At 45.0% G+C, this 24,402-nt stretch overlaps 1 protein-coding gene across 5 annotated transcripts in view; it reads left to right on the top strand.

Moving 5' to 3' along the window:
• TTLL10 (tubulin tyrosine ligase like 10) overlaps window positions 1-24,027 on the top strand; it is a 78,443-nt gene extending 54,416 nt beyond the window's left edge. For all 5 annotated transcript variants that reach the window (XM_077249993.1, XM_077249994.1, XM_077249991.1 and 2 more), the window contains exons 8-12: window positions 171-342; window positions 19,130-19,270; window positions 19,584-19,700; window positions 20,811-20,904; window positions 21,533-24,027. In XM_077249993.1, coding sequence (XP_077106108.1) covers window positions 171-342; window positions 19,130-19,270; window positions 19,584-19,700; window positions 20,811-20,904; window positions 21,533-22,212 — 1,204 coding nt within the window. In that variant the 3' untranslated portion in view covers window positions 22,213-24,027. The remainder of the gene's footprint in view (window positions 1-170; window positions 343-19,129; window positions 19,271-19,583; window positions 19,701-20,810; window positions 20,905-21,532) is intronic.
• Window positions 24,028-24,402: the final 375 nt, after the last annotated feature.

Raw genomic sequence — 24,402 nt, 5'->3', positions numbered from 1 at the left:
ACTAAAACAAATTGAAAAATTGCAGATAAATTAGCAACTAGTTGAGAATTCCCTTATACACATTCAATCGCTGAAAATATGTTCTTATTGCATTATTAATCTTTTTGATCGCACATCAATACAGTCAATAAAGTTGTCTATATTATCACACCCTGTTTTCTGCACTGCAGGTATATACCAAACCCTTTGCTTCTCGAAGGGAAGAAGTTCGACATTCGTTCCTACCTGCTGATTGCTTCTACTGTACCCTACTTTGTGTTTTTCCGCCATGGTTATGTTCGTCTAACCTGCAACACTTACGACCCGGAGTCTGATGACCTCACCGGTCACCTAACCAATCAGGTACGTGGCATTTTCTAAAAATTTCTGCAAAATTTTCGGCAAAATTGACTTTTTTCCATAGTCACAGAGTCAAGGAATCTGTTAAAGCATTTGCCACTCCTTAGACATTGATGGCGTATTAATAAGTGATCAATATCAGATCGGCCTGCCTCTACATACACTTGTATTGTCATGTCAGACGCTGTTCAGACCAGGTCGTCCGACAGACAGCGGTAATTCCGCTTTTGACCACTATTTACTCATTGGCGTCTGCTAGATTTTGTCTAGCTGTTCCGGGGTTAATTTACCTGATCCTCGGATTGGAAGCTGGGCCATTTCCATGGCCTTTAAATAGTTCTCCTGATCATTGGGCGTCGCCGATTATAGCTTCTGTCATGCGTTGTTATCTCGGTCTGGAGTGGAGAGCTGGTGGTTGGAGATTCCTTGCTGGTGGTGTATATTCCTTCGTCTTATTTACTCCTTCCTATATTTGTGTTTCTTTTGCCCTGCACATTTATAGTGTATTCCTGAGTGTCTGCGGCGTGGTGTATATTTTACCCTTGTCTGTGCTAACTGTGGGTATTTAAGTATTACCTCTTCACTGGGTGGTGGGTGGAGGTTTCAGCCTAGGGCTGAGCTCAGGAGTTAGGGTGAGGTTTGAGGCCTGAACCTGCACACCATCAGTGTAAACTTCAGGTAGAGGGTCAGTCAGGGTTTCCCTAGTCTTAGGGAATTTGCAGGAGCCCGCGTTATTAGCTCTCGCTCACCAAGTCTCTCCCTGACATTATAATCGGCCCAACAACAACAAAGAAAAGAAAAAAAGGGGGTTTCTTTTTTTTTTGTCATGGATCCCATGACTTCCATAACCCGCCAGTTGGAGGCGCTGTCCCTACAGGTCACTGAGTTGAGGGGGGCAGTGCAGCAACAGGGACTAGCAGTGTCCAATGTGCAAGCTGGAGCAACAGGAAGAATTACTGAGCCTAAATTTCCGTTGCCTGAAAAATTTGCTGAGGAACGCAGTAAATTTGTTTCTTTTCGTGAAGCTTGTAAACTATATTTCTGCATGCGCCCAATATCTTCGGGTAATGAGGCACAGCGTGTGGGCCTGGTATTGTCATTGTTAAGTGGGGATCCCCAAGCATGGGCGTTTTCTTTGCCATCTGATTCTGCGGCATTTGTCTCTGTGGAGAGTTTTTTTTCTTCTCTTGGGAAAATCTACAATGAACCTGACAGAATGGCTCTGGCAGAATCTAAGATACGCTCTATTCGCCAGGGGGAGCGATTTGCAGAGGATTACTGTTCTGAATTTCGTTGCTGGGTGATCGATACCCAATGGAATGATGCAGCATTGCGGAGTCAGTTTATACATGGGATTTCTGGAAGGGTTAAAAAAGCCCTTCTGATGTACAAGACTCCTACTTCTCTAGATTCCGCTATGAGTCTGGTTGTCCGCATTGATCGCCGTTTGCGTCAGGGGGAGCATGAGACACCGCCTATGGGAGAGGGTTTAGGTTCACGTGAGGTTGCTGCAGGTGAGCCCACGGAGCCTATGCAAATCGCAGGGGTGTCACATGTCAAGCATCGAGCCCCTGAGCTCAGGAAGCAGGGAGCCTGTCTTTACTGTGGTAAAACTGGTCATTTTACACAGTCGATCACTGTCTACTGCTACAGATTCTTTCTTCCCTTGGCATCAAAGACCTCGCCCTGTCCTGGATTGCCTCATACCTATCCAACCGCACATTTAGCGTTTCCCACTCCCACACTACCTCCTCATCCCGCCCTCTCTCTGTTGGAGTCCCTCAAGGCTCTGTCCTAGGACCCCTACTTTTTTCCATCTATACCCTTGGCCTAGGACAACTCATAAAGTCCCATGGCTTCCAGTACCACCTGTATGCAGACGACACTCAGATCTACCTCTCTGGCCCAGATGTCACCTCCCTACTGTCCAGAATCCCGAAGTGTCTGTCAGCCATATCCTCCTTCTTCACCTCTCGTTTCCTAAAACTCAATGTAGACAAAACCGAATTCATCATCTTTCCCCCACCTCACGTATCCCCCCTACCCAATCTATCTATTATGGTGAACGGCATCACGCTCTCTCCCGCTCCTGAAATCCGCTGCCTCGGAGTAACTCTTGACTCTGCCCTGTCCTTCAAACCTCACGTCCAAGCTCTTGCCACCTCCTGTCGCCTCCAACTCAAAAATATTACCAGAATCCGTTCCTTCCTCAGTCCACAATCTACCAAAACTCTTGTGCATGCTCTCATCATCTCCCGCCTCGATTACTGCAACACCCTCCTCTGTGGCCTCCCCGCTAACTCTCTTGCACCACTCCAGTCTGTCCTCAACTCTGCTGCCCGCCTAATCCACCTCTCTCCTCGCTACTCCCCTGCTTCTCCCCTCTGCAAATCCCTCCACTGGCTCCCAATCCCCCAACGAATCCAGTTCAAACTACTAACGCTGATCTACAAAGCCATCCACAACCTGTCCCCTCCCTATATCTCTGAACTAATCTCCCACTATCTTCCCTTACGTAATCTTCGTTCATCCCAAGACCTCCTACTCTCCTCCACACTTATTCGTTCCTCACACAATCGCCTCCAAGATTTCTCCCGAATATCCCCCATCTTCTGGAATTCCATGCCTCAACACGTCCGATTATCCACCACCCTCGGATCTTCAGACGGAACCTGAAAACCCATCTCTTCAGGAAAGCCTACAGCCTACAATAACCGAGCCGCTGCCGCCGCCTCACCCCTACCTTCTGTCTCTTCCCCACTATCCCATAGAATGTAAGTCCGCAAGGACAGGGTCCTCTCCCCTCTGTACCAGTGTGTCACTGTAAACCTGTTTACTGTAAATGATATCTATAACTCTGTATGTAACCCCTTTCTCATGTACAGCACCATGGAATTAATGGTGCTATATAAATAAATAATAATAATAATTTTATTAACATCTGTCCTCTGCTGCCTAAGAAAAACGCAACGGCGGAAAACTTCTACGCTCAGAGGGTGTGGAGGAGACCAGTCTGAGCTTATGTGTATCCTCCATGGTGGTTTCTCAGTGCATGCTCCCTGCTAAGGTTTTTGTTGCTGGCAGTGAGCTGCCAATTACTGTTTTTGTGGATAGTGGTTCAGCCACAAATCTCATTGATGAGGGGTTTGTGCGCACAGCAGGTTTTAGGATTGAAAAACTGTCTCATCCTATCCGCGTGGTCACCATCAATGCTGCTCCTCTCTCTCAGGGGGAGATTACTGAATTTGTGGCTGAGGTGAAACTCCACATTGGAGTTCTACATTCTGAGCGGGTTACATGTAAGGTGCTCAGGAATCTTCCTGCTCAGGTGGTTTTGGGTTTTCCTTGGTTGTCTATGCACAACCCGGTAATTGACTGGAAAACTCAGGACATAATTCGGTGGAGCGAGTTCTGCCGGGAGAATTGCCTGGCCACATGTGTGGCTGCGGTGACTTCAAGCGTTCCGGAGTCACTTCAGGATTTTGTGGATGTGTTCTCTGAGAAGGGTTGTTCAGAGTTGCCGCCACATCGTCCTTATGACTGTTCTATCAGGTTTAAACCAGGGGCCAAATTACCTAAAGCAAGGATGTTTAACATCTCTGGTCCGGAGAGACAAGCGTTAAAAGATTACATTGCGGAAAGCTTGAGCAAAGGGCACATCAAGCCGTCATCCTCGCCGGTGGCAGCAGGGTTCTTCTTTGTGAAGAAGAAAGATGGCGGATTACGCCCGTGTTTGGATTTTAGGGAGTTGAACCAGATTACGGTTCGTGATCCATACTCTATGCCTCTGATACCAGATTTGTTCAACCAGGTGGCAGGTGCTAAGTGGTGCACAAAGCTTGACCTCAGGGGGGCGTACAGCCTCATAAGAGTCTGTCAAGGTGATGAGTGGAAGATGGCTTTTAATACCCCTGAGGGTCATTTTGAAAATTTGGTGATGCCGTTTGGGTTGACTAACGCACCTGCAGTGTTCCAACATTTCATCAATGATGTGTTCTCGCATGTTTTGGGGAAATTCGTTATCGTGTACCTAGATGACGTTCTCATATATTCTTGCGATTGTGAGGCTCATTTAGATCATGTCAGGCAGGTGTTACAGCTTCTCAGAGAGAATAAGCTGTATGCTAAACTTGAGAAATGTGTATTTTCTGTTCAAGAGTTGCCTTTCTTGGGTTATATTGTGTCTGCTTCTGGTTTTAAAATGGACGCCGCTAAGGTGCAGGCGGTGCTGCATTGGGAACGTCCTGATAACCTGAAAGCACTTCAGCGGTTCCTCGGGTTTTCTAACTACTATAGGAAATTTATCAAGGATTTTTCCATCATTGCTAAACCGCTAACTGACATGACTAAAAAGGGTACAAATTTCTCTGTTTGGCCTGAGGCTGCTGTGCGCGCATTTGAATTTCTTAAGAACAGTTTTGTTTCAGCCCCCATTCTTGTGCAGCCAGAAGTATCTAAACCATTTGTTGTGGAAGTCGATGCGTCTGAGGTTGGTGTGGGGGCGGTACTATCTCAAGGCTCATCTTTGAGTGGTTTACGTCCGTGCGCCTATTTCTCCAAGAAACTGTCGTCCGCCGAACGTAACTACGATATCGGCAACAGGGAGTTGTTGGCAATTAAGTTGGCCTTTGAGGAATGACGACACTTCTTGGAGGGGTCGGTCCATCAGGTAACTGTTATTACCGATCATAAGAATCTGCTGTATTTGGAGTCAGCCAAGCGTCTGTCCCCCAGGAAGGCTCGCTGGGCATTGTTTTTCACGCGGTTCAATTTTGTGGTCACTTACAGACCGGGGTCTAAAAACACTAAGGCGGATGCTCTGTCCAGGTGTTTTCCGGGGGGAGAACCTCGGGAGGATCCAATACCCATCCTCCAAAAAAGGGTGTTTCGGCTCTCACTACCGGGGTTGAGGCTGAGATTGCCGAGGCTCAGGAGGAGGTACCATCTGAGCTTCCCAACAACAAATCTTTTCTTCCGCTTCATCTCCGCCTAAAGGTTTTGGCGGAGCATCATGATGCCGTCCTGGCTGGTCACCCAGGGGTTAGAGGTACCTTGGAGTTGGTGTCACGTCGGTTTTGGTGGCCCAAGATCCGACAGGACGTGGTCTCATACGTGTCAGCTTGTACCACGTGCGCTAGGGCTAAGACGCCCCGCTCCTGTCCTGTTGGCACACTACTTCCTCTTGAGGTACCTAGTAAGCCATGGACGGAAATCTCCATGGATTTCATCACTGATTTGCCCTCATCAGCTGGAAACACGGTCATCTTGGTGATTGTTGATCGTTTTTCTAAAATGTCGCACTTTGTGTCTTTGCCTGAGTTGCCTAACGCTAAGACTCTGGCTCAGGTATTTGTGCAGGAGGTGGTCAGACTTCATGGGGTTCCGTCTGACATTGTGTCTGACAGGGGGACTCAGTTTGTGGCAAAATTTTGGAGAGCGTTTTGCTCACGGCTGGGAATCAAGTTATCTCATTCTTCAGCATTTCATCCTCAGTCAAATGGTCAGACTGAGCGTATGAACCAAAATTTGGAACAGTACTTTTTTCTGCTTTGTCTCTGATAACCAGGAGGAGTGGTCTACCTTTCTTCCTTTGGCTGAGTTTGCCATCAATAATCACCACCAGGAGTCGTCTGGGGAGTCTCCGTTTTTTAGTGTTTACGGGCTACATCCTCAATTTTGTACCTTGAGTCAGAGGGGCTCTTCCGGCGTTCCGAAGGAGGACCAGTTAGGAACACAATTGTCATCAGTCTGGAGGAGAGTTAAACAGCGCCTGTTGAGTGTGGGTGCTAGGTACAAACGTGTGGCTGACAGTAGGCGTGTGCCAGGTCCAGACCTGAGTGTGGATGACTGGGTGTGGTTATCCACAAAAAACATAAGACTCAAGATACCGTCCCTTAAATTGGGTCCACGGTTTATTGGTCCATTTAGGGTCACCGCCATCATTAACCCAGTTGCGTACCGATTGGAGCTCCCTACGGTGTATAAGATACACAATGTGTTCCACAGGTCTCTTCTAAAGAAGGTGGTGGGTTCTGTGGACGCGGCGCCTATGCCAACTCCAGTCTTGGTGGATGGTAATTTGGAGTTTGAAGTCTCCAAGGTGGTTGACTCTCGTGTAGTGCGTTGCACTTTACAGTACTTGGTACACTGGCGTGGTTATGGGCCTGAGGAGAGGTTCTGGGTACCAGCCTCGGACGTTCATGCTGACCGGCTGGTCAGGTTGTTTCACCGCCGTCATCCGGACAAGCCGGGTCCTATAAGCCGTGAGGGCCCTGGGGTCCCTCATAGAAGGCGGGGTACTGTCATGTCGGACGCTGTTCAGACCAGGTCGTCCGACAGACAGCGGTAATTCCGCTTTTGACCACTATTTACTCATTGGCGTCTGCTAGATTTTGTCTAGCTGTTCCGGGGTTAATTTACCTGATCCTCGGATTGGAAGCTGGGCCATTTCCATGGCCTTTAAATAGTTCTCCTGATCATTGGGCGTCGCCGATTATAGCTTCTGTCTTGCGTTGTTATCTCGGTCTGGAGAGGAGAGCTGGTGGTTGGAGATTCGTTGCTGGTGGTGTATATTCCTTCGTCTTATTTACTCCTTCCTATATTTGTGTTTATTTTGCCCTGCACATTTATAGTGTATTCCTGAGTGTCTGCGGCGTGGTGTATATTTTCCTTTACCCTTGTCTGTGCTAACTGTGGGTATTTAAGTATTACCTCTTCACTGGGTGGTGGGTGGAGGTTTCAGCCTAGGGCTGAGCTCAGGAGTTAGGGTGAGGTTCGAGGCCTGAACCTGCACACCATCAGTGTAAACTTCAGGTAGAGGGTCAGTCAGGGTTTCCCTAGTCTTAGGGAAATTGCAGGAGCCCGGGTTATTAGCTCTCGCTCACCAAGTCTCTCCCTGACATGTATTGAGTGAGGCTGCGCCCTGTCTAGTAACGCGGAGGTGTAGTGGGCGTGGCTGGCTAGAGGGCGTGGCCTCGCTCTATACAAGTGTATGGAAGTGAGGCCATGCCCACTGGCCAGGAGTGTGTATAACTTATACTGTACACTGTGTGCAGAATTATTAGGCAAATTGTATTTTGATCACATGATACTTTTTATACATGTTGTCCTACTCCAAGCTGTTCAGGCTTGAGAGCCAACTACCAATTAAGTTAATCAGGTGATGTGCATCTCTGTAATGAGGAGGGGTGTTGTCTAATGACATCAAAACCCTATATAACGTGTGCTTAATTATTAGGCAACTTCCTTTCCTTTGGCAAAATGAGTCAGAAGAGAGATTTGACGGGCTCTGAAAAGTCCAAAATTGTGAGATGTCTTGCAGAGGGATGCAGCAGTCTTGAAATTGCCAGAATTTTGAAGCGTGATCACTGAACAATCAAGCGTTTCATGGCAAATAGCCAACAGGGTTGCAAGAAGCGTGTTGGGCAAAAAAGGCACAAAATAACTGCCCATGAATTGAGGAAAATCAAAAGTGAAGTTGCCAAGATGCCATTTGCCACCAGTTTTGCCATATTTCAGAGATGCAACGTTACTGGAGTAACAAAAAGCACAAGGTGTGCGATACTCAGGGACATGGACAAGGTAAGGAAGGCTGGAAAACGACCACATTTGAACAAGAAACATAAAATAAAATGTCAAGACTGGGCCAAGAAATATCTTAAGACTAACTTTTCAAAGATTTTATGGACTGATGAAATGAGCGTGACTCTTGATGGGCCAGATGGATGGGCCAGAGGCTGGATCAGTAAAGGGCAGAGAGCTCCACTCTGACTCAGACGCCAGCAAGGTGGAGGTGGGGTACTGGTATGGGCTGGTATCATCAAAGATGAACTTGTGGGACCTTTTCAGGTTGAGGATGGAGTGAAGCTCAACTCCCAGACTTACTGCCAGTTTCTGGAAGACAACTTCTTCAAGCAGTGGTACAGGAAGAAGTCGGTATCGTTCAAGAAAAACATGATTTTCATGCAGGACAATGCTCCATCACATGCCTCCAACTACTCCGCAGCGTGGCTGGCCAGTAGAGGTCTCTAAGAAGAAAAAATAATGACATGGCCCCCTTGTTCACCTGATCTGAACACCATAGAGAACCTGTGGTCCCTCATAAAATGTGAGATCTACAGGGAGGGAAAACAGTACACCTCTCGGAAGAGTGTCTGGGAGGCTGTGGTGGCTGCTGCACGCAATGTTGATCGTAAACAGATCAAGCAACTGACAGAATCTATGGATGGATGGCTGTTCAGTGTCATCATAAAGAAAGGTGGCTATATTGGTCACTAATTTTGGGGGGTTTTGTTTTTGCATGTCAGAAATGTTTATTTCTAAATTTTGTGCAGTTATATTGGTTTACCTGGTGAAAATAAACAAGTGAGATGGGAATATATTTGGTTTTTATTAAGTTGCCTAATAATTCTACACAATAATAGTTGCCTGCACAAACAGATATCCTTCTAAGATAGCCAAATCTAAAAAAAAAAACACTCCAACTTCCAAACATATTAAGCTTTGATATTTATGAGTCTTTTGGGTTGATGCCCTCATCATCTCCCGCCTTGACTACTGTAACCTCCTGCTCTGTGGCCTCCCCTCTAACTCTTTCGCACCCCTCAAATCTATTCTAAACTCAGTTGCCCGACTAATCCACCTGTCCCCCCGCTATTCCCCATCCTCTCCCCTCTGTCAATCCTTTCACTGGCTCCCCATTACCTAGAGACTCCAGTACAAAAGCCTAACCATGACATACAAAGCTATCCACAACCTGTCTCCTCCATACATCTGTGACCTCGTCTCCTGGTACTTTCCTGTATGCAACCTCCGATCCTTACAAGATCTCCTTCTCTACTCCCCCTTATCTCCTCTTCCCACAATCGCATAGAAGATTTCTCTCGCGCATCACCCCTACTCTGGAACTCTCTACCACAACATATCAGACTCTCACCTATCATCGAAACCTTCAAAAAGAACCTGAAGACCCACCTCTTCCGACAAGCCTACAACCTGCAGTAACCACCGATCGACCAAACCTCTGCACGACCAGCTCTATCCTCACCTACTGTATCCTCACCCATCCCTTGTAAATTGTGAGCCCTCACGGGCAGGGTCCTCTCTCCTCTTGTACCAGTTGTGACTTGTATTGATTAAGATTATTGTACTTGTTTTTATTATGTATACCCCTCCTCACTAGGGTTGAGCGAAATGGATTGGACAAATTAAAAAATCGCCGACTTTCGGCAAAGTCGGGTTTCATGTAACCCGACTTGATCCTAATGTGGGATCGGTCATGCTTTCGGCGATCTCCGCGCCAAAGTCGCGTTTCATATGACGCTTTCACCGCCATTTTTCAGCCAATGAAGGAGGACGCAGAGTGTGGGCAGTGTGATGACATAGGTCTCGGTCCCCACCATCTTAGAGAAGGGCATGACAGTGATTGGCTTGCTTTCTGCGGTGTCACAGGGGGTATAAAGGGGCGTGCACGCCGACCGCCATCTTACTTCTGCCGATCTTAGCATAGGGAGAGGTTGCTGCAGCTTCATCAGAATAAGGGATATAGTTAGGGAGGGAAGATTAACCCCCAAACCGCTTGTGCTGTAGCGATTTCCACTGTCCAACACCATCTTTTTTTGCATGGACAGTGGAGGCTATATTTTTGTGCATCAGCTCTGTAGCTTATTAGGCTGCCTTATAAGGCTCCCTGATAGCTGCATTGCTTTTTGCACGCTGCTGTGCAAACCAACTGCTTTTTAAAAGCAAAAATCCTGTTGCTCCTTTCTGCACAGTTATCTTGTTTATTTGTCCACAGTGCACTTTTGTGTGCAGCAGTCCTTTTTATTGCTGCCATACTTGTCCTGAGATCATTGTAGGGAGATTGAAATTGTACTACAGTCCTTGTATTTTTTCATATATCTTCCAGCCACTTTCTGCCACTCACATTGCGTTGTTTTATACACTGGGCCTGAGTTTTGGTTCAGTCTCCCCCCCCCCAAAAGGGAGATTCAAATTCTCACAAAGAGGATATACTTCAGTCCTGTTAGTTTGTCATATATCAGCCAGCCACTTTCTGCCACTTACATTGTGTTGTTTTATACACTGGGCCTGAGTTTTGGTTCAGTCTCCCCAACAAAAAAGGGAGATTCAAATTCTCAACAAGTTTATACACATCTTCTACCTTGTTTTACAGTACGATATAATGGTTGCTATTTTGGTTAGATTTTCCAAAAAATGAGGAAGTCTGGTGGAAGAGCCCATGGGCGGTCGTTGCCAGCTGGTACTGATGGTGGTGGTGGTGCATCTGGTGGTAGTGGCAAAAGCACAATAGCACCTAAGGCTGGAGGTGTTGAGCCAGCGTCATCGTCAGGCTACACAAGGCCTCGAAGGCTCCCTTATCTGGGAGTAGGAAAACCGCTTTTAAAACCGGAGCAGCAGGAAAAAGTTTTGGCTTTCCTTGCTGACTCAGCCTCTAGCTCTTTCGCCTCCTCTTCAGAAAGTTCCAAATATAAAAGCAGCGAGTCGTCAGTGGAGGCTCCCGGTCAGGAACAAGACGTTTCCTTGTGTCCTTCACCCAAACCAAAAGTGAAGGATGCATCAGGTGACACTACCGGTTACTCCATGGAGCTCTTTACACATACCGTGCCTGGGTTAGAAAGGGAAATTGTTAACTGCCCATTACAAGGTGAATCGGACATGGAGTGCACTGATGCACAGCCACAGCGAGATTATTATGCTGTTCCATTGACTCAGATCACTACATTGCCCTCGCAGTGTACTGAGCCAGAATCTGACCCTGATGAGACTATGGTGCCCCGCCCCGAACGCTATAACACCTTACACGGTGACACAGAGGAAGGTGCACATGACATTGAAGAGGAGGTGATAGATGACCCAGTTGTTGACCCAGATTGGCAGCCATTCGGGGAAGAGGGTGCCACTGCCAGTAGCTCAGAAGCATGGGAGGATGATCCGCAGCAGTCATCTACATCGCAACAGCTGTCATCTGGCAGGCCAAAACGTGTCGTGTGTCAAAAACAAAAACAGTTTTAGGACAGTGTGGCCATCCGGTGAAAGTAGCACAGCGTGCAATGCCTGAAAAAGTATTCGATAGTAGGAAGAGTGCAGTGTGGCAATTTTTTAACCAAGATCCGAATGATCAGTCAAAAGTTATCTGTAAGAAATGCTCAAAGACCTTTAGCAGAGGGAAGAAGCCTGGACTAACTACCAAACGTCACGTACCGTTGGTGCACCTGCTCAGAATAAAGGTAGTCAGCAACGCTACATTGCTTCCCTCACTGTAAGCCCACCGGTTAGGACACCACCAGCAGCAAATGTGGAGGTATCGTCGCAAGGCCAAAGCAGTCAGGGAATCACAAGGTTATTGGTAGGAAACACTGTATGTAGGCAAACATCAAGAATACCATCACCAACCCTCTCTCAATCCGCCATGTCCACCACCACCACCACCGGTAGTTCCACCATATGCAGCTCTCCAGTCCAGCTCACCCTACAAGAGACTTTCGTTAGGAAAAGAAATTACTCATCCTCTCATCCGCGTACACAGGGTTTGAACGCCCACCTTGCTATACTAATCTCGTTAGAGATGATGCCCTACCGGTTGGTTGAAAGCGAAGCTTTCAAAGCCCTGATGGCCTACGCAGTACCACGCTATGACCTACCCTGTCAGCACTTCTTTGCGAGAAAAGCCATCCGAGCCCTCGACTAGCATGTCAAAGACCACATTGTCCATGCACTGAGGCAATCAGTCAGTGGAAAGGTGCACCTCACAACAGATACATGGACCAGTAGGCATGGCCAGGGACGTTACGTGTCCATCACGGCACACTGGGTTAATGTGGTGGATGCAGGGTCCACAGGGGACAGCCATAGTGGGACAGTCCTGCCTAGCCCACAGGCTAGGAAACAGTTGGCTGTAGGCGTTTGCCACCCCTCCTCCTCCTCCAGAAGCGAAAGCTCATCCACAGAGCGCAGTCGCACGACCACTCCATCCGCAGCTGCCAGTGTTGCAATGAGGTGTCCCATTATTGAACAACTAGTGGTAAGCGTCAGCAGGCTGTGTTACAAATGAAGTGTTAGGGCGACAACAGACACACCGCGGAAGTACTGGCCGAGTACTTGCAGCAAGAAACTCAGTCATGGCTGGGCAGTGTACATCTTGAGGCAGGCAAGGTAGTCAGTGATAATGGAAGGAATTTTATGGCTGCCATAGCCCTTTCAGAACTGAAACACATACCTTGCCTGGCTCACACCTTGAACCTGGTGGTGCAATACTTCCTGGAAAATTATCCGGGGTTACCAGCCCTGCTCCTGAAGGTGCGAAGACTTTGCTCGCACATCCGCCGGTCGCCCGTACATTCCAGCCGTATGCTGAACCATCAGCGATCTTTGAATCTTCCCCAGTGCCGCCTAATAATCGACGTTGGAACAAGGTGGAACTCCACACTGCACATGCTTCAGAGGCTGTGCGAACAGAGGCGTGCTGTAATTTATTTGTGGGAGGATACACATACATGGGCAGGCACTTGCATGGCAGACATGGAGTTGTCTGGTGTGCAGTGGTCAAAGCTACAAGACCTCTGTCAAGTCCTTCAGTGTTTTGGGGAATGCACACGGCTGGTAAGTGCAGACGACGCCATCATAAGCATGAGCATCCCACTAATGCGTCTGCTGATGCAAAGTTTGACGCACATTAAGGAGCAGGCGTCTGCAGCCGAGGAGGAGGGAAGCCTTGATGACAGTCAGCCATTGTCTGCTCAGGGAACTGTCCTGGACGAGGTGGCGGACGAAGAGGAGGAGGAGGAGGTTGATGGAGATGAATATTTATGGGAGGAGGATGCTTCTCATGGGGCAATAGAAACTGGTGGCGTTGCAAGATCAGGTACTGAGTTTTTGTGGGACACAAGTGATGTTGATTTGCAAGAAAGTGCTCCTCAACCCAGCACAAGCAGTGAATTGACACCTGGAACATTGGCCCACATGGCTGAGTATGCCTTGCATATCCTAAAATGGGACCCCCGCATTATGAAAATGATGACCGATGACGATTACTGGTTGGCCTGCCTCCTGGATCCACGATATAAAGGAAAATTACAAAATATCATGCCACATGAGAACCTTGCGCAAATATTGGCTACCAAACAAGCAACTCTTGTAGACCGTTTGGTTCAGGCATTCCCAGCACACAGCGGCAGTGATGGTTCTCACACGAGCCGTAGGGGGCAACATGGCAGAGGTGTTAGAGGTGCACAAATCCGAAGTGTCATTGGACAGAGGGGTTTTATGACCAGGTTGTGGAGTGATTTCGCAATGACCGCTGACACGACAGGTACTGCTGCATCGATTCAAAGTGACAGGAGACAGCATTTCCTCAGTATGGTTACGAACTACTTTTCCTCCCTTATCGATGTTCTCCCTCACAGGTCATTCCCCTTTGATTACTGGGCATCTAAAAAGACACCTGGCCTGAATTGGCAGAATATGCATTACAGGAGCTCGCTTGCCCAGCTGCTAGTGTGCTATCAGAAAGAGTTTTCAGTGCTGCTGGTTCAATACTGACTGAAAAAAGGACACGTCTGGCTACCCGAAATGTTGATGATCTAACCTTCATTAAAATGAACCAATCATGGATTTCAAATTATTTCTCCCCACCTTCCCCTGCTGACACGTAGCTTGCCTGTAAAATGTCTTGCTTTTGGCCTCTTCTTACTGACTGCTCCAATTCCTCCATTTGCAGCTGCTGAATGTCCACCATAAGGCCATTTTTATACCTCCCTAAATGGGCTGACTCCCCCCACAGGGCCGTGGTCACCACCTGGCGCATGCACCCGTGCGAGTGCCGTTTGCCTGGACAGGTGGGTGTGCCCACTCTTGGGCGACGGCACTGGCACAGGGTCCCTCATAGTACAATGAAGTGTCTCTGACAGTGGTGTTGCACAACCAACGTCAGACACACCGTCGTAATATGAGGGGCCCTGTGCCAGTACCGCCACCCACAAGAGAGAGTTCCCCCCAGCTCGAACAGTGCTCTATCACTTGCAAAACTTACCTCTCCCTGCTCCACCACTTTGTAGTCTGTGCAGTTAAATCCTTCAATGGCACTGCCAATACAAATTTGTTGAAATGATAGATGATAGTTAAAATATACAGGGGCCCTGGCCTCCATTTGGACCAGTTAATACTTTGCACCTACTATCACTGTCTGCTACTCAGCAGAGGAGCCCACCTCTGTACCTAGCTATGCCACCTGTTTATTTATGAACAATTTTTTGGCAGACATTTAACCCACTTTATTATTTGGGCCTACTAACTGTGTCTGCCGCTCATTACAGTTGTCCTCCACTGAACAAAGCAATGCCGCCTGTTTAGTCCTGTTACCACATTTGAACTGCATTTAGCCCACTTTATTATTTGGGCCTACTAACTGTGTCTGCTGCTCATTACAGTTGTCCTCCACTGAACAAAGCAATGCCGCCTGTTTAGTCCTGTTACCAATTTTGAACTGCATTTAGCCCACTTTATTATTTAGGCCTACTAACTGTGTCTGCAGCTCATTACAGTTGTCCTCCACTGAACAAAGCAATGCCGCCTGTTTAGTCCTGTTACCAATTTTGAACTGCATTTAGCCTACTTTATTATTTGGGCCTAATAACTGTGTCTGCCGCTCATTACAGTTGTCCTCCACTGAGCAAAGCAATGCCGCCTCTTTAGTCCTGTTACCAATTTTGAACTGCATTTAGCCTACTTTATTATTTGGGCCTAATAACTGTGTCTGCCGCTCATTACAGTTGTCCTCCACTGAACAAAGCAATGCCGCCTGTTTAGTCCTGTTACCACATTTGAACTGCATTTAGCCCACTTTATTATTTGGGCCTACTAACTGTGTCTGCTGCTCATTACAGTTGTCCTCCACTGAGCAAAGCAATGCCGCCTGTTTAGTCCTGTTACCACATTTGAACTGCATTTAGCCCACTTTATTATTTGGGCCTACTAACTGTGTCTGCTGCTCATTACAGTTGTCCTCCACTGAACAAAGCAATGCCGCCTGTTTAGTCCTGTTACCAATTTTGAACTGCATTTAGCCTACTTTATTATTTGGGCCTACTAACTGTGTCTGCCACTCATTACAGTTGTCCTCCGCTGAACAAAGCAATGCCGCATGTTTAGTCCTGTTACCAATTTTGAACTGCATTTAGGCTACTTTATTATTTGGGCCTATTAACTGTGTCTGCCACTCATTACAGTTGTCGTCCGCTGAACAAAGCAATGCCGCCTGTTTAGTCCTGTTACCAATTTTGAACTGAATTTAGGCTACTTTATTATTTGGGCCTACTAACTGTGTCTGCCACTCATTACAGTTGTCCTCCACTGAACAAAGCAATGCCGCCTGTTTAGTCCTGTTACCACATTTGAACTGCATTTAGCCCACTTTATTATTTAGGCCTACTAACTGTGTCTACTGCTCATTACAGTTGTCCTCCACTGAACAAAGCAATGCCGCCTGTTTAGTCCTGTTACCAATTTTGAACTGCATTTAGCCTACTTTATTATTTGGGTCTAATAACTGTGTCTGCCGCTCATTACAGTTGTCCTCCACTGAACAAAGCAATGCCGCCTCTTTAGTCCTGTTACCGCACTTGAACTTCATTTTGCCCACTTTATTATTTGGGCCTACTAACTGTGTCTGCCGCTCATTACAGTTGTCCTCCACTGAACAAAGCAATGCCGCCTGTTTAGTCCTGTTACCAATTTTGAACTGCATTTAGCCTACTTTATTATTTGGGCCTACTAACTGTGTCTGCCACTCATTACAGTTGTCCTCCGCTGAACAAAGCAATGCCGCATGTTTAGTCCTGTTACCAATTTTGAACTGCATTTAGGCTACTTTATTAATTGGGCCTATTAACTTTGTCTGCCACTCATTACAGTTGTCGTCCGCTGAACAAAGCAATGCCGCATGTTTAGTGCTGTTACCAATTTTGAACTGAATTTAGGCTACTTTATTATTTGGGCCTACTAACTGTGTCTGCCACTCATTACAGTTGTCCTCCACTGAACAAAGCAATGCTGCCTGTTTAGTCCTGTTACCACATTTGAGCTGTATTTAGCTCACTTTATTATTTGGGCCTATATCTGTGTTTCCTCCTCATCCTGCCCATTTCCCAGCCACTGCTAGATGAGTCTGCTGGTACATTGACCCAGACCACTACATTCCCCTTGCACTCTACACAGCCAGAATCTGACCCTGCTGAAAGTCAGGTTCTCCTTCCAGCATACTATACCACCTTACACGGGGACAAAGAGGAAGGTGCAGATGAAAGTGCAGGTTCCTTCATCAGGTGGGGGGGCATACTCGTTGGCGACGTCACTGGCACAGGGCCCATCATAGTATGCAAAAGTGTCTCTGCCGGTGGGAGGCGCCACCCGCCGTCAAACACACCGCCGTACTATGAGGGGCCCTGTGCCAGTGCCAATGCCAATGAGTGGGCCCCCCCTGCTTGCTCAGGATCACAGCACTTGCAAAGTTGAAATACTTACCTCTCCCTGCTCCACCACCGTGACGTATTCCGTGTTTCCTGGGCCCACGAAAATCTTGAGCCAGCCCTACCCCCCCCACAACTTTAGCCAAATGACCTCCAGTTTTCAATGCCTAACTATTATTATAAAGTAAATTAAGATTGACAAGCTTTAGTAATAAGAATTGATGTTTTTGGCATTAAAATGGGCACTGTAGGTGTTTTCCTGTCCTCCACTCACTGCTGACTTTGATTCCCCATTGACATGCATTGGGTTTCGTGTTTCAGTCCGCCCCGGACTTTTCGCAATAATCGTCCGAATTCACCCGACCCGACTTTTGACAAAGTCGGGTTTCGCGAAACCCGACTCGATCCGAAAAAAGTAAAAGTCGCTCCACTCTACTCCTCACATGTAAAGCGCCGTGGAATAAATGGCGCTATAATGATAAAAAATAATAATAATAATTGAGAACATAATTGTTGATCAATAATAAAAATAATCCTCTAAAATACAACTTGCCTAATAATTCTGCACACAGTGTTCATACCCCCCAGTCCCGGGTCAGAGACCGGCGAATCCCCACAACACACAGTATGTGTGCTGGGGAGAATTCATAAGTCTGCAGTCAAACAGCCGGACCACAGACTTATCAGTTTGGGCTGGACAACCCCTTTAAGAGAAACCTCCATTTTTTAAATAACAATTCTTCTGTAAAAAAGATTCCAAAAATAAAAAATATTATTTTTATGACTATTATATTTTCATTGTATTTTTTTTTACAATACTTTGCTTTACTTATCTTGATTTTGATTAACGTTAATGGCCAACGCCATGAAGTCATGTAGCTCTGAAAACCCAGATACTGGCCCAGGTGTGTGGGAATTTAGTGTGACAACCATTGTGTGGTCTGAAACATAGTTTGCAAAAAAAAACAAAAAGACAACGACTCAAGGATGTAAATATTTACTGGGAGTTTATGTTTCTCATGTAAAAGGCTCCTTACATGTTTTATGCGTCCATACCTCCGGAGGACTCACTGCTGCGGCTAGAAGTAGAGTAATGGAAGCTCTGTATGATAAGCTGACAGCTGCGTCCTGTTTAGGTTCCTGGTATGTCTTTGCTGACGTCTTGCACTGCTATATGACATTTCCAAGTTCAAGGGATTGTTATATGTTGCCTTCAACCGTGCAGGTGTTACTGTGCCACATATCAATGAAATAAGAGCTGCTGGTCTAACTGGCAGCTGAAAGGAGGCTCTGGAAAATAAATTTGAGCAGTAGAGGAAAAAGTTCCTCATCCTCAGTTACCAAGTGTTGGCTGCATTATAACAAGGTGCAGCATTTCATCAAAGGGTTTTGCCAAATGTTCAAGCTGTTCATAGGATAATTTTTCACCTCAGTTATTTGTATCCATAGGTTAAATTATCTCTCCTAAATTATCCCGATTCATAGAATATCTTATCTCCTAGATTATCCCTATCCGTAGGATGTTCTCTCCTAGGTTATCCATATCCATAGGATGTTCTCTCCTAGGTTATCCCTATCCATAGGATGTTCTCTCCTAGGCTATCCATATCCATAAGATGTTCTCTCCTAGGTTATCTATAGCCATAAGATAAGTTCTCCTCTAGGTTTTCCCCTATCCATAGATTGTTTACCAGCTCCAATGCAAATTCTCTATCCGAGTTCTCATGTACCATGTGACTTTAAGTATACTGGCGCATTTTGGGCTTTCTCAAGATCCAGTGACCACTGTTACCTCTCTACCCCTGCCACTTACTGGGGATCAGCTAGCATTATACCTGTAATTTCAGTATATTCAGTTAATTTCTGACTGATGTGCTAAGTGGACTGTTTTTCTTTAAGTGTCATTAATTCCTCTCTTCATAAAAAAAGTTAATAATAATAGTTATGTGATTGTCTCACTCTTTATAGTTTATGCATCTTAAAAGCAATTACAGTAATATAAATGACGCAGAGTTATGAGCTATTTTGCACGTTTTACTTGTAGTACCATGCCTAACCATATGGGTTGCTGTTCAGAGTCCATATGATTTTCATTTAGACATGTCTACTACAAAGCCATGCCACCTACTGGTAGAAATACTGTATTTTTGTACAGCCATTACTATATTCTCATTTTCAAATGCCAATGTTACATTAATGAGAATCAACTAAATTACCAATGACTGTTTGCTGCAGATCTTGAATGGACAATTTGAAGACTTAAACATCTCTCTGCTGAGTATTCTATTTTTTAATTTTATTCCTAGTACATGCAGAAGAAAAACCCTCTTTACAATGAGCTGAAAGAAGAGACAGTATGGACAATGGAAAGATTCAACAGCTACGTCAATGAGAAGTTTGCAGAAAGCAATGGTCTACCTAAAGACTGGGTCCTGAATACCTTTACGGTGAGACAACAGGGATGATCGACCAGAGATATAAGAAGAAGCAATACTGTTAGATTTCCTCTGTCTACGAGTCCTTTCCAGGAACCCTCATCATTGTATATTACTGAACATCCAACGTTTGGGGATATTTCGTGTCCTAGGGCTTTAAGTGCTGCAGTCATGTCGTTAGACATGATGCATTCACGGTTGGGTTGTAGACCCTTTGCTGAAAGATTTTCTGACAAGCCGGTCATCTTGAATATAGGAAGCAGGGTCCTGCAGGAATTTTCTCTCTTGTTTTCATCTTATGTCATTTTCTTCCTGTCACTGATAGAAAAGGATGCAGCAGATAATGATCCACTGTTTCCTGAGCGTGAAATCAAAGTTGGAGTGCCGCCGGGGATTCTTTGACCTTATCGGCTGTGACTTCCTGATCGATGATGATTTTAAGGTATTAAATGCATGCCTAGGAAATCTGTCATTATTGGTGGAAATCTAGACTACAAAAATAATGGTACTCACCAATAGTAAAATTACATTTTTATTGAATAATAATATGAAAAAAGACAAAAGGTCAGGTGGATACATGCTCGAGCGTTACCGGCAACACCAATTTGCATATACTCACATTTCTGTGGGTTAGAAGGTATACCTTTTTATTTTTATTTTTTTGGATAACATTATTGTTATTGTTAGAGGCAAATATGTGAAAAAGGGTCAGGAAATATTCCACTTAGCTGAACAATGGGCCCTCAGAATCGATGCCAGTGGTTGCCCCTGGGCACCTCAGTCCGACTCTGGTAGTAGCTATGATCAAAATATACAGTATATGTTCTAGGGCTTTGGGAGCAAGCTATACTGTTATGTGCTACTTTTGACTATAGTATTCCCATGTTGTACAGATATTTTGAGCTAACCAGGGGCATAATTATAGGGGTTGCTGTCTCACATGGGGCATGGAGCCTAAGGGGGGGCCAAAAGTTTCCTGTGTATGAAAAGACCAATGCTATTAAAGACGTGTGATAGTTGGGTGATGGGGTCTGTTGGAGATTCTGCATTGCAGTCCAGGAGCTTCAAGTTACACCACTGGAACCCATACACATTGGAGTTGAAAGAAATGTCCGGTTTCAACCACATCAAACGATCACTGGCTGGGTCAATTAAATAATCGACCATTTGGACCTCCAAACAACCGTCGATAATATTCATGATTGCTCAAAACATAAGTGAGGCATGTTGGATTATTTCTTTGACGATGATCGCCACTGGCTGTTTCATCAGCCAAAAATATGCAATTTGATGTATCGTGGACCATCGATGATCGGTTGTTCGTTGATTCAATTTCATCTAATATGTATCGAGACGTTTAGTCAGCAGTTTGTGGCTGGAGTTGATACCTCCAAGTTGTTCCCCTTTAATTAGGCTTCTATGGCGACCAAATTTGAGACCATTGCTCAGTAAAGTGAAGGCTTTAAGTTTTGGGTTTGACTTCAGTCTGTAACATTCTATAACTTTGTAAATGTTTGTACATGAAATAAACTTCCCCATTTTGATCTTCCAGGTGTGGCTCCTGGAAATGAACTGTAACCCTGCCCTGCACACCAACTGCGAGGTATTGAAAGACGTCATCCCCAGTGTCGTCAATGAGACTCTTGGTAAGTTGCTCTTATCAGGACTTGACATAGATGTGCATTTGTAATATGCCGGTCTTACAGAAGGCAGCATGATCAAATGATGGATCTCCTTTAAACAACAGTCAAAAATTGAACCTGTCCTTTCAAAACCTGTAGAAAACCATAGTGTTGATGCTCTCATACCCACAACATGTTGAAAATGCTCTTAGGACATTCAGTCTAATATGTCCAGAAACTGATTATCATCAGCCTTCTGCAAACTTTAATCAGCCTTTAGCTAGCACTCCAGGAGCTGGAACTTCTTTTCCCCAGTATGCATCGCACCTGCCATTGTCCAATAGTTTGCCTGCTGTGAACTAAAGCACCGCCTCTCAGTTATTCCTGTATGCAGTTTGGCAGACAGGAGCTCAGGAGCAGAAAGACAAAAAGGACAATCAGGCTACACAAAAAGGAGTCAGCTAGGGGACAGCACTTTGTGGTGATATTTTTGGTGGTAAGACAACATGATTTCTGAATACAGTGATTAGGAGATAGTCCATTTATTACAATATCTTTCATAGTCCCTGCAATTTTAGACCTAAGATTGTTTTTAACCTCACTTTCTTTTTAGCCCTGCTTTACAGAACGCTCTCCTATTTTTCTTTTATAGACTTGGCCCTCGAAATCTTCAAAAAAAGCATAAAAAGTAATCACATTTTACCCCTGAATACTCAAAGCAAGTTCATACTATTATATAACGGAGATACAAATGAGCAGACTATAAAATTTAACTGGCCCAGGAGCAGCAGTCCGGTGAAGACACAGGAGACCGTGCCAACAGAAAATCTTCATAGACCTGTGAAACAACTCGAAAAGCCTCAAAGACCATTAAAAGCTTCCTCAGACAACAGTAACCACATTATAACTAAAAGAGCCTTCTCGAGGTCTCCTCAGAGGGCAACGTTGGCGGTAACTCCCGTTAACATGACAGGACTTTACGATAACTTATCTCTTTATACAAGAAGCCATAAAACCAAGAATGAAAGCCCCTCAAACTGTGTAACAGAGGAGAGCCAAAGAAGAGGAAAAACAGAACAACAGACCACGGTAGCCAAGATATCCTTCACATGTCCACAAAGGTTTCGAGTCATCGGCAGAAAAACTCACCAATACATGAAGAGGAGCACACCTGAAGTAATGATAACCACCAGCACCGTCATCAACCAAGGACAGAATCCTCAACGTTCCAGTGCAGGTTTCCAACAGGAGCATGAAGATACCAGGGGGCTCAATTGTCTACAAGATACTAATAGCAGTGACCAGATAACCTTAGAATCGTTGACGGACTGAGTCCAAAATATGCAATAAAGTCAGTGTGAAGTATGGGAAATGCCTTTCTGTGTTGTTAAAAGGAACACAAAAAACAAAAAAAAGAAATTCTCCTCATTGTGTTTGAACCCGTTTTGCTTCATATAGCAGTTAATCAGCATGATGTAGGCGCAGAGACCCTGATTCCAGCAATGTGTCACTTACTAGGCTGCTTGCTGCAGTTTTGATAAAATGACTAGTATGATTGCACAAACTGCATCATGTGAGGCCATGACCGTTGGAAGAATATGAAATTAAGTCCGCCCATCCATTCAGAACTTCAGAAGCCAAGAGGTGGACGTCCAGGAGAAATATCGTAGTCAACCAGTCGGCTCATCACAAGGTCTATCAGTTCTGGCGTGATAAACATGGTAATGGAGGAGGCTCGTAAGCTTCATAATGGTGAGATCACAGACATTGATGCAAGCACCAAGGAACACACGTTACACAAGTCTGGAATGGTGGCCTGAAAAAAAGTAAAGAAGACTCAACTTTAATATTGTCATAAGCAACGTCAGCTGGAGTTTGTAGAAAAGTACAAGTAGTGGACAGTAGAAGATTGGAAAGGTGCATTTACGAAATATTAACAAAATAATACAAATTAAAATTTAGATTTTTTTAGGAGGAAAACAGTAACAATGCAGTGACATGACAAGAATCGGCATAACTAATCATATGCTAAATAGCTGCAAGTCAAATTTATGTATGAGATGGCCAAGATGATTGTCTATATAAGGATGGTAGTCTCATGTTCGAAGCCACAGTGGATATGATATATGGTGAGGAAAAACTCGCAGATGAACACTGCCTAATTGAATAACATTGGTGCTAGTGCAATGCAAGTTTTTTCTCACATTGCACTCTCCGATTTTATACGCAGATCAGAGAGAACCCTTATAGTGATAATCTCCTTCTGATAAACTTTGATTTTATTAACACTACAGCAAACATCCCAGTAAGTGACACATCGCTGGAATCGGGGTCTCTGTCTCTACATTGTGCTTCTGTCAGGTGTAAATATCTAATGACAGATTCCCTTCAAAACTGACAAATATATGAAAAAAATGTCTCTGTGTTTCTCAGGATCTCCTCACTGTCAAGTGTCTGGCTGTAAGACAACTAGCTGCAGCAGAAGCCTCTCCCCACTCTCTTGTGTGCAATAGGACAAAAAAAAATCATTAACACAAACACCCTTGATTTTTGTTGGAAACTGAGATAGAATTGTTTAGTAGGAGTTAAATCCCGTGTTTTCAGAAGTATTTTTGCTATTCTGTTTCAGGATCAAGGACAAGCAGTGAGGACAACCATATTCCTTTTTTAATTGAAACACTCATTTCTAGGTTTAATGGTCCTCTAATTTACCATTGAGTGCTCACAACCTTGTCGTCTAAATATATTTTATTTTTCAGTTTTATACGATACGTTTAGTATTTCATATTAATTGTGCTGAAATCTTCTTGTATTCCAGTTTATGATCTCGTGGCCTGTTTTACAAATGTTAAAAGGATTGCACGGTATTAAAAAAAAAAACGTAGCCTCTCTCTTGTCCATGGGTTGCCTTCCGACATATCTGTGCTGCATTACCAGTTGTGGCCTACAGACAAAAGTGGCACAATTTCTGGAAATAAAATCGGACCTATTTTGTTTAGTTTTTGCTGCTCTGAGTTCCAGATGGTGCATTGGATAAACGGGTATTATCAATTTAGCCAAAATCTATATGCTATAAAACATGTATATTTTATAAACTCGTACATTAAAATACTTACATACAGTAGAAGACTTGTGATAGCAGTTACTATGCTACTCTTTCTTGTGTTTATTATGCCTGATTTTGCATTAAAAAATGCAATGAAATAATAGTATTATGTTTCCTAAGATGGTTCACAATGATTAGAATCTAGAAATAAGTAAAAAGATTCACAAGACCCTGGTCCGGCGTGCAAGATGGTGCTCTGTTGCAGCTAGCCCAGAAAGCGTGAACTTCATCACCCGGCACTCAAATACCAGCATCCTGTGTGACTCTTCTGAATACAAGCCCCCCATAACACCTGTGTGACTCTTTTCATTACTACCCCCCATGACTAGTGGCCCTAAAATTTCGACTCACCTTTAGTAGAAACCCCAGAAGGCAATATGGCTGGCACTCCGGTACGGTGGGGTGCTTAGTGACAG

The sequence above is a fragment of the Ranitomeya variabilis genome, chromosome 4 (assembly GCF_051348905.1).
Source record: "Ranitomeya variabilis isolate aRanVar5 chromosome 4, aRanVar5.hap1, whole genome shotgun sequence".
NCBI classification, from domain to species: Eukaryota; Metazoa; Chordata; class Amphibia; order Anura; family Dendrobatidae; genus Ranitomeya; species Ranitomeya variabilis.
Note: the sequence above shows the minus strand (reverse complement) of the source record. Positions and strands in the feature narration are given on the sequence as shown.